At 37.0% G+C, this 10595-nt stretch overlaps 4 protein-coding genes and 1 non-coding gene across 5 annotated transcripts; all 5 read right to left on the bottom strand.

The window, feature by feature from the left end:
- Nucleotides 1-904: 904 nt before the first annotated feature.
- On the bottom strand, nucleotides 905-2584 carry TCP1 (chaperonin-containing T-complex alpha subunit TCP1; the record flags this gene model as incomplete). The annotated part of the gene is made up of 1 exon (XM_003956015.1): nucleotides 905-2584. One exon carries the CDS (start codon nucleotides 2582-2584, stop codon nucleotides 905-907), a length of 1680 nt encoding a protein of 559 aa, XP_003956064.1.
- Nucleotides 2585-2991: 407 nt separating this feature from the next.
- Nucleotides 2992-3567, bottom strand: CDC42 (Rho family GTPase CDC42; the record flags this gene model as incomplete). Its single annotated transcript, XM_003956014.1, has 1 exon — nucleotides 2992-3567. The coding sequence occupies one exon, from the start codon at nucleotides 3565-3567 to the stop codon at nucleotides 2992-2994; it is 576 nt and encodes a 191-aa protein (XP_003956063.1).
- Nucleotides 3568-3955: 388 nt separating this feature from the next.
- GCD6 (translation initiation factor eIF2B catalytic subunit epsilon) lies at nucleotides 3956-6139 on the bottom strand (the record flags this gene model as incomplete). The annotated part of the gene is made up of 1 exon (XM_003956013.1): nucleotides 3956-6139. One exon carries the CDS (start codon nucleotides 6137-6139, stop codon nucleotides 3956-3958), a length of 2184 nt encoding a protein of 727 aa, XP_003956062.1.
- A 240-nt stretch (nucleotides 6140-6379) lies between these two features.
- Nucleotides 6380-6518, bottom strand: KAFR0Btrna6I. The gene is made up of 2 exons: nucleotides 6481-6518; nucleotides 6380-6416 (listed from the first exon to the last, which is right to left on the bottom strand). It is a non-coding gene; the product is annotated as a tRNA-Ile (tRNA).
- Nucleotides 6519-8852: 2334 nt separating this feature from the next.
- KAFR0B06300 (uncharacterized protein) lies at nucleotides 8853-9848 on the bottom strand (the record flags this gene model as incomplete). Its single annotated transcript, XM_003956012.1, has 1 exon — nucleotides 8853-9848. One exon carries the CDS (start codon nucleotides 9846-9848, stop codon nucleotides 8853-8855), a length of 996 nt encoding a protein of 331 aa, XP_003956061.1.
- Between the last annotated feature and the right edge of the window lie 747 nt (nucleotides 9849-10595).

Genomic DNA, 10595 nt, shown 5'->3' with positions numbered 1-10595 from the left:
AAAAAGTCTCTTTTCCGGGAAAACCTTCGTCAGACTCCACTGCAACAAATTCAACCACGCATCCTGCGTTTCTTCCATTTTTTTTGGCTTTTCTAATGCAACTTACATTATTCCCTTACTGCAGCAAAGAATTTAACGCACAAAAAAACAGAATTATTAGCTGTAAATGGGTAAGCCAATCATCCATCCTCTGCCGGCACCTTCCACGGACGGCAAACGCTTCTCTCTCTCTCTGCCGGGCCATTTCTTCCCATTCGACGGCAAATTTTTTTTTTTTAATTCCTCGGCCCTCGAATTTCCCATTTGGGTGCGTGTGAGTCTCTTGCTGTGCAAATGCGAAGAAGAGCCCTCCGCACATAGTTCCCCTGCTCGACAAGCTATCTATACATTTTCTCTTTATGACAGATGGACATCTGACCCGGTAAACTGAGTTGCATACATTTTGCTGTACACGAGAGCATTAAAGGCTCTCTGTCCGCTGTAATGACTGAATCAATTTCGACTTGGTGGGCGCAGTTTCGTTTTTTTTTAGGTTTTTTTTCTTGGCAAAAAAACTGAATGTTATTTGATCTATGTTGGATGCGCTTTACGTTGGATCAGTTCTTGTTGTGAACATTCTTTCTTGGCAAAACTGCATCCATTTCTTGGATCGTCCGATGAATTGTTGTCGTTCAATTTATCGTCAGTCCAACCCACACTTATGTCGTTGTATAGCTAATTGTGAAAGGTCAATTTGTCTGACACTTACTGTCAGATTCATTGTTCACTCATCTATTCAAATTGGTTAAACTTTTATTTTTTTGTCCTTTTCTTTTTCTTGCATTTGAGCTTTTTAATTTCTCTATATAAGTTTTATTTTACATAAACTGGAATAAAATTGTTACGCCCCTGTTCTTCTTCCGTTTTAGTGGTCATGTGGATCTTCCTTTGGAGGTTCTGGATCAACATTGATCATAGTATCAATTCTAAGAATCGCAACGCATGCTTCCAATGCAGACTTCAATGATTTGATCTTACTTACAGTTGGCTCCAAGACACCAGCATGAACTTCATCAACAATCTTACCCTTAATCAAATCTAAACCATAATTCTTGTATTTCCTCTTTTTGGAATCCTCCGGTTTGGCTAATTGACTTGCCGCATGGTAAGATCTCAATTTTGCAATCAATTCACTAGAATCCTTTGCTGCATTCACAGCTAATGTCTTTGGAATTACCAGTAATGCAGATGCAAATTCTGCAATTGCCAATTGCTCACGTGAACCAACCGTTGTCGCAAAATTGTCTAAATATATATTCAACGCAGCTTCCACACAACCACCACCTGGAACGACATGACCGCTTTCTAAAGTTCTCTTTACAACGCATAACGAATCGTGTAATGAACGTTCCATTTCATCTAATGAATAATCGTTTGGACCACGTAAGATCACTGATGATGAAGAATGTTTTGCGGTTCCTTTAATTAAAATACATTCATCATCAGAAAATTTGGCTTGAACAACTTCTTGACATGTTCCTAAATAACTAGATTCAAAAGTTTCATCACCTTCCAAGTTAGACATGGAGCTGACCAATGTAGCACCAGTAGCGCGTGCGATTCTTCTTAAATCTTCCTTTTTACAACGTCTGACAGCCATTATCTTAGCCTCTGCAAACTCTTTAAGACATAAATCATCAATACCCTTTGTTGTTAAAACCACCTGTGCACCTGATTCAATTATCTTCTTGACTCTTTCTAATACAATGCCTGCTTCACGCTTACGAATTTGTTCTAATTGTTCTGGGTCGTCAATATTAATTTGCACACCCATGGCCATACGAGCTTTCTGTAAATTTAAATCTAAACAGGCAATTTTAACATTACCACCTGAGATATGCTTAGGCATGGCTTGAGATGCCACAGTACAGTTCAAAGCATAACCTTGTACTAACATGGAATCTTTAGCTGACTTACCATGGGCTTTCAAGATATTCACAGCTTTAACAGGATATTTCACCTCACCTTTTGAATTTTGAGTCTTAACAGCTAATAATGCATCAACAACCATATTACTAAAAAATTCAGAATCAGCACCAATAATTTTCGATGACATACTTGTCTTCGCTATGTTGACTAAAGTTTCTTTGCCTAAAGATTCGACACTTAATGATAAAACTTCGTTGATGAAACGAATCGCCTCTTTCAACGCAAGTCTGTAACCAGTGATGATAGTAGTTGGATGAATCTTATTTTTTACTAATTCGTTAGCTTTCTTCAATAGTTCCGATGCGATAATTACAACACTAGTGGTCCCATCACCAATTTCACGATCTTGTTGTTGTGCTAACTCAACTAGAATTTTCCCAGCTGGATGCTGGACATCCAACAATGATAAAATGGTGGCACCATCATTTGTGACAGTAAAATCACCAATATCGTCCACCAACATTTTATCCAAACCAACTGGACCAAGTGATGATTTGACAACGTTGGCCACCGCCATAGCAGCTAAAACGTTTTGATTACGAATATCATCACCACTGATTTTTTCACCACCCAGGAAAAGAGTATCTGAACGTGAATTATTGAACAATTGAGCCATTCTGACAGTGATTTAGTATCCCCAACTATCTGTTATCACTAATTCTCTAACTTTAGCTTTTGCCACTTCTAATTAATTTTTTTTTCATCTTTCACAGCGAGTGAAAATTTCACTTCAGTGGGTTCCGAACGAAAAATAGTGTATAGTGATGCCAAAAAATATTGAAAGTTCATCAGTAAAAATGTGATGGAGCCAATTCGAGATTTTTATGAGCATTCTTGTAGAGAAAGGACATTGTAACAATAATAAGTTTTCATTAGAAGTATATACTATATATTTGGTTGGTCATTCAAAAGATTTGTTCAAGATAGATAATAAAAACTGCAAGTGTTTGATTGCATAGAACGTAGAGTTTTTCAGAATATTTCAAATGGTCAGATAATATTTTGTTTTCACCATTTAGTCAATTACAAAATAGTACATTTCTTGCTTTTCTTGATGACAGGTGGTTCTAAAGCAGCAACAATAGCTTCGTCAAAAACATTTTTTAAACCACGCTGGGTTAATGCAGAACATTCAACATATTTAACCGCCCTTAGCTCCCTTGCTAATCTTTCACCTTGTTCCGGAGAAATTGGACGTAATCTCTGTCTTTGTAATTTTTCAATGATAACTTTATCGTCTCTTAGATCTATTTGGGTGCCGACAACTAGACAAGGTACGCCAGGACAATGATGATGTACTTCTGGGAACCACTTCTCTTTAACATTCTCGAAAGAGGGTGGGGAAATGACACTGAAACAAACTAAGAAGACATCGGTGGATGGATACGAAAGTGGTCTTAATCTATCATAATCTTCTTGTCCTGCTGTATCGAATAAACCTAACGTATATGGTTCGTCACCAATCATGACGGTTACCGCATAATTATCAAAAACTGTTGGAACGTAATCAGCCGGAAATTGATTCGTAGTGTACGAAATTAGAAGACAAGTCTTACCAACAGCACCATCGCCCACAACGACACATTTTAGAGTTTGCATGTTTTCTTTGTGTTTTGATGTATTAGAAACTCCACAAAAAAAGGATAGTTTAAATATTAAAGTCTATTACCAAATAAGAGAAAGGAACCCCTCAAATATCCTGTTCGTGTCAACAACTGTAACTTTTAAATGAATATCACTTTATCTTGAACTCACTTTCGAGAGAAAAAAACGCATGTTTACTTCTTTGTTTCATCAAAAAACAGCTTTTTTTTCTTGAATGAGATGAAAAAACAAACATCATACTATGAACCCACACCCCGCATACAGACTAAATATATGTGTCCGGGTACTAATGTATATGTATATATATATTTATTTATTTATTACGAGTTGATATTATGTTAAATGACTGTACGTAATTTATTATTTAGATTTATCGGGATGTTTATTCTTCATCTGCATTTTCGTCACTGGATGATTCCTCATCTGCAGTTCTCAGCCAGTCGACCCACTTGGCGGTTAAGGTCTTTATTTCATCGTATTTGGAACTTTCGGACCCGTTATCCCACCATTTGTAGATTATATCTTCTTCTAGGACATCCAGGTCATATAATGTGTTTAGCACACTGAAGAGGACCACGTCTGGTTTTGCAATACCTTGTTCTATGATCTCGTCCATTACGATATCCATTAAATCAATAAACTCATCTTCATCAAATGCCTGTCTTTTGAAAAATAACCCCCATTGGCTAAAAACTTTGACTGTAGCATCTTTAGGACCTAATGTTTGTGTAGCAATGAAATGGTAAACCCTTTTCAATAACGCCTTCACTGTAACCATTCTGACCTCATGATAGGTAACATTCATACTCATTCTTAGAGTGTTTAGTTCCAATAATGCTGTATCCAAATCGTGATTGTTTTCTAATGCTCTTTCAACAGTTGCAACACCTTCTTCTTCAAAATCTTCATTCTCATCTTCGTCGTCGAAGTCGGATCCAACGTCCTCTCTGTCAGTATACACACTATTCGAGGACATACTCCTTTTCTTCTTAGATCTCTTTCTAGTGGAAGATATCGACGCATCACTCAGATAAAATTCTTCCAGTTGATGAGTCAAAGTATTGGAAATTTTGTAAGCATTGGACGAATCGTCTTCATCTTCAGTAATGTCACTGTCATAGATGTAGCCATGACCATTGGAACCTACCAATGACAAAGCTAGTTCACTGTCATTATTTACCTCATTCACAGCATCTTCTTGTTCCTCGTCACTTTCTATTTCAAAAATCGAGGCTTGTAGATTTTTAACGGGAGTATCAGAGATCTTTGTGCCTTTTGGAATGATCATATCATCATCGATTATAACGTTGAATCCAATAATACAACCATCATTCAAAATGACTTTTTCTCCCAACTTGGCACCCGAAGCAATGATTGAATGTTCCAGGGTACTATTATCACCAATAATGGTATTTTCCCAAATATAACAATCTTTGATTTTGATACCCTCGCCAATTTGACAGTTTCTTCCAATAATAGAATTTTCTATTGTAGTTCCTTCGCCTATTTTAGATCCAGAACCAATAACTGTATTTCTTCCAATTTTACAAGATTGTGCCAAAACAACATGTTCTTCTTTATAAATATGTCTTGACTCATAAGAGTACGTTTGATCGCTTTGCATATTTGAGTCTAGAACTAGAGGATAACACCATCTTCCTACATAGTCCTGTGAAATCGTATTGTAAGATTGCCAGCTTTCGACTCTGGAGACATATTCATCCGTAATATACGCATAAATATGCTTTCCCAAAATATCACTTGAGATGACACCTTTCACGAAATCTGTTCTAAGAGTTTGGTAATCAAAATTTTCTTGAAAAATTGGTGGAACATGTGGAGTGCAGATATCAATTCTACAATCAATTAAATCGTTTCTTAATACAAATTCATCCACGTTTTCTAATAATTCGGGATCTATCTGAACAGCCGTTTTCTCTTTCGAGTTAATTGAGGGTAAATCTTGATAATAGATGCATCTATTATTGTTCTTCTCGAGAACAAAAGCTGCTGGATCAAAAGTTCTAGTTGTACAATATTGAGTGGCTTCACTCAAACACATTGTGGCAATGTGATCTTTGTCTAACGAATGCACCTTCTTGTGGACGGCTAACATTTTGTTGAAATCCATATTTGTCACGATATCACCACTTACTAGTAAAAAATCGCCCGTTATAATACCTCTATTATCTAAATCTCTCATGACATCACCTACCGACCTTGCCTCAGGTGACATAATTGTTGTGATTCTAAAAGGAGACCAAGGTGAATTCCATTTTGAATTTTCAATGTAATTATTGATTTGATTTGCATGCGATGAACAACTTAAATACACTTCATCGACTCCAGCGGTAGCTAAAAATTCAAGAGTATACTCAATTAAAGGAACGTTGGCCAGGGGTAATAAACATCTAGGTTTTTTGGCAGTCAAAGGCATGAATCTTGATTCGAAAGAATCGGTCAATACCACTGCCTGTAAACGATCATCGACATCAACTTCATTTTTTTTGGAATTTGAACCAGCATTTTTCTTTTTGGAACTTGTTTTACCTTTTCTCCCGGTCATTTTGCAGTACTGAAGTAACGTTTAATTCCTATTGAAGGACAATTTCTATGTACAATCTCGAAAATGGATCGTCTTTTAATCACTCATCTACAAATTCTCATTGTAGTTGAAACTCTTGCGAAGTGAAAATTCGATGTTGGGAAAGCGAAGTGAAGAGAAAAAAAAACAAATGACACTCATAATGACTGTTTCCATCATTTGGAACGATTAAGACATTGGGTAGATAAAAAAAAGAGAAAGTGCTCGAGGTGGGGTTTGAACCCACGACGGTCGCGTTGCTTTTGAACGATCTGTGTGAAAGACCACTTTGTACAGAAAAGCTCCCAGAAATTGAGATGCTACTATAAGCACGAAGCTCTAACCACTGAGCTACACGAGCATTTTCAGTGGTTGTTGTAACATAAACTGGTGAACTACAACATTAAGTTCTAAGTTCTTGTGACTGCTTTTCCAGAATCAAAACCTAGACACCCGCTGTTCAATTTATTAAATTAATTATTTCACATTATAAAAAGGAACTCTTCGTCGTATTTGTTCTTAATCTTTTATTTTACTTTATAATTTTATATATTAAAAAAAGACAAGATTTTGATACGCTTTTTGACGTGAAGGGAGATCAGACGATGTCTCTTGTATATTATTATCGTTAATGTTGTTCATGTTGTGGATGTCAGTCAAACAATTAAAATAATTCTTATTAATCAGTGTTTTTACCAAATAATGCACTGGTTATATATAAAATAAAATATACAATAAATAATATACAGTGTGACAAACTTTGATCAAACTTCAGTGTTCACCTGAGTATTTATACAATTTCCAACATATTTTGCTTTGTAACATTTTTCCATGTTCTATAATCATATTTGTAATATTCTCTAATATTTACTGCCGATAAATTCATCGATTTTATCACATCACCATATTATTATGTAATGTTGAATACCGATAAATTTACTGTTTCTCATATTATCTCATTATTATGTAATTTAATCCTTCTAGAACATTCCATATTTGTCATTCTAACTATTAGAACATTGAAATGTCAGTATCATGTCATTTCCAGCACTTTTAGCTATAGTTATACGATCAGATCGATTTCCAAGCTCTCTGTCCCCGAATTAGAATATACACAAGCCGTGTCATATTCTCTCTGTATTATCTGTCTTGTTACCGTATTGAACTTACAATAGTGGTCTACATATGTTCAATATGCTAACAGCCGCTGTAATAGTACAATGGCGGAAACGTATCTAATCGTATAACCACAGCTAAAAGCCTATCATGCTGAAGATGCCAGACAAAGCTAGATGATGCTAAGCCTCGATTATAGAAGATATCCAGGATGAATATTGGAGGTACTGGTTGTAATCTAGGACAAGCCTTGAGTAGAAGTCTAGTACTGCGGATTCTATTACTCTCACTCAGGTGAGGCTGTGAGGGTGATACATGAGACAGTTTCACCAACGTTCTTCACTAGTAATCAATACTTGATGTAATCGGGTCCAATCTAATTATTATATAAAAGATGAAATAAGACCGGAACTTTCTGGATTACTTCATTATCTTCGTTACTTTATGTACATTACATAGAAAAGAGTATCGACTTGTTACGATACTTCGTGAATTAAAACGAGAACTTATACTCTTACAAGTCTATCACGTCTAATAATACTATTAACAATAACAATAACAATAACGAAGGTAACAATAGTTCTCGGGACGTTTCCGTCCCCTGTCAAAAGTTCATCCTTTTATATATCAAGTTGTAAAGTAAATACAATATTAAGAACAAAGGTGATGAAGAATTGCTTTTTATTGTGTGGAATTCTTCAATATGGATAAAGTTGCGTCCATGAAAAGTCTTCGCTAATCCTAGAACTATATTGAATCTTCTGAGATCTCAAATTTGATAAGTTGAACAAATGGTGCACCGGTTTTGTTGTGGATGTCTTGGTGTGCAAAAAACATGCGAACAACTTTTAGGTTAATGCTGTAATGTTCCAGTTTATGTTACAACAAAAGTGGGAATGAAATGTTGTCACAAAATTTGAGAATGGAAATTAGACATGTATTTTCTTCATAGGAATTTTGAGAGAGACCTGGTTCTGGGAATGGCATTATACTGACATTTCAACCTTTTGATGGTTAGAATGACAAAAGTTGAAATGTTCTAGAATAAGTAAATTACATAGCCATGAGGTAACATGGCAAATACCAATAAATTTGGTAATAAACAAAGCGTAACATGAAGAATGATAAAATAGACCATGATGGAATGCAGTGATTATTGAAAACCAAAATGAGTGTAAAGCTGTATAGATACTCGGAGGAAAACAAGAGTTCGAGCAGGTTCTGGCTCCCTATGTTTTTCTTTTGTAGTTGTTTATATAGCATCAATTAGTAATACACACTGATAAAGAAAAGTTACTTCACCCAGTTGTCTAATTTTACCGCAAAAACGAAATGTTATTGACTGGCAGTCGTCTTTTCCTCTCTTGGGAAGTTGCTAATCGATGACATTGGAGTAATGTAAAATCTAAGAGTTATTTGTAATAAGTCAAACAACTAAAGTGTGAAATCAGTATTAAACTATATAGTAAAAATCAATATTCGTCCTTCTCTTTTTTTGTCTTTTAATATCAACATACTTGCTCTAGGGATTTGTAAGATTAGCGTGGTATGTCATGTACCGTCCCAGCCAATCTGGGCTTTAAGACCGGCCGTCTTTGTAGCCAGGACAAGGTATATCCCATAGATTCTGTCCACAGTCGGACATTTCCTCTACCAGAGCTACTCTGGCGTCCATCCTCCATGTACCGTAGTGGTCAAAATGAGTGCACCATGACGTCCCGTCAATGCTATTAACCTTGGCCGACAACTGGGCAAAGTTTGCCGCGATGATGCCGTAGTTGGCTGTCGTGTCACAATTTTCTCCATCCACTTTATATGCTGACACACCCACACACCATTGTAATGTGCTCCCATCTCGTGCTTTAAGAGCATGTATTGTCGTGCTGCCACCACACTGGGCCTTCTGTGATGCACTCCGGAAATATTGCTCCAACGATATACCCATGTTGACCCACCCAGGTAGGTCACATGCCACTGTCTTAAATGTCGTCCAAGACCACTGCTTGGCAATAGCGATAATTTTGGGGTCAATCTTATCATAAACGCGCTGTACCATGTTAGTAAAATTACGCCAGTAACTATTCATACACTGGCCTGTGTTTGAGTCACGCACTGTAAGGGACAGTGGAGAGAGTTCAGCTGGGTCCATCACGTTTTCTAGCAGGGACTTAGCGTACTCACCTGCTGCCACGTCCGCGTCTCGTTTAGACAAAGAATGCTGCGTCCTCACCGATTCACCGTATTCCCAGGCCAAGTTGATTATAGCCGGTAAATCGACCTCGTACCCCGGCCCACCTTGAAGGTACCAGTTGCTGCCCATAGCTTCTAACGTCGCATTGGCTACACTTGCAGGTGTGCCCCTGGCTATAACTGTGGAACTCAGAGTAAAGTTATGGCCCGGCCATACTTCAGCTACTGCGTCAGCGAAGTCGTACCCTGCATGTAGGAGGGTGGTAATCCTATTATAGTTAGCTGTGTCAGTGTTATTTCTAGCCAATGCCGGCTCTTGCATGTGATCGCAAGAGGCGTTCGTGGCTATAGCGAGCAGTCCTAATAATAGATGTGGAACCCTCATGTTTGTCTATTTTACCACGTTCCTTCTTTTTGGCCCAAAACTATATGGAACTGGTATGAGAAATGTAAAAATGGATTGCGTTCATTCTCGACTTATATATTGGACTGTAATCATATACTACGGGTTCATACACATGGAACCACGTGATTTACAGTTCCAGTATTGTCACAAGGGAAAGCCCCGGGCGTCCTGTATGTCACATTGGTATTAGTACAACTCTTTTCTTATTTGTGACAGATTTCTTTGAATATTCCTGAAAGTAGCTGTTAACTTTTCCTTACGTCAAAAAGTGCTTTTATTCAATCATATCTCCAAAAGATGAATTAATTTATACAAACCAGCTGTAAAATGCTTTTGGTCAATCTTCCCTTCTTCATTATAAGATATGTGATTTTATATCATCTTGCAGTGCAGTTACCGATATTCTTTTGGTAGTGTACAGTTACTTATGCATTGACAGGTAATTCATATTATTTAGGACTTTAGTCTTGTCTAATTCTCAAGTCACCCTATGGCTTATATAACCTGTTACACCGTACCCAGAAAACTTTGTACGTCCAGGCTTCATCATAAGTTTGTCATCCTGAGTGCTAAGTAGAGTCAGGATAAATAGACAAGCACTTTCAGCTGTACTAAGATCCGTTATAATATTATACTTTGTAAAGGTTGCTGTCAGTGGCTCATTAAAGACAGTCGAATGTGCAAAAATAATGCAAGCTTACTCCTCAGGTCCAAGTCGTGAGTACA

Source organism: Kazachstania africana, chromosome 2 (assembly GCF_000304475.1).
Source record: "Kazachstania africana CBS 2517 chromosome 2, complete genome".
NCBI lineage: Eukaryota > Fungi > Ascomycota > Saccharomycetes > Saccharomycetales > Saccharomycetaceae > Kazachstania > Kazachstania africana.
Note: the sequence above shows the minus strand (reverse complement) of the source record. Positions and strands in the feature narration are given on the sequence as shown.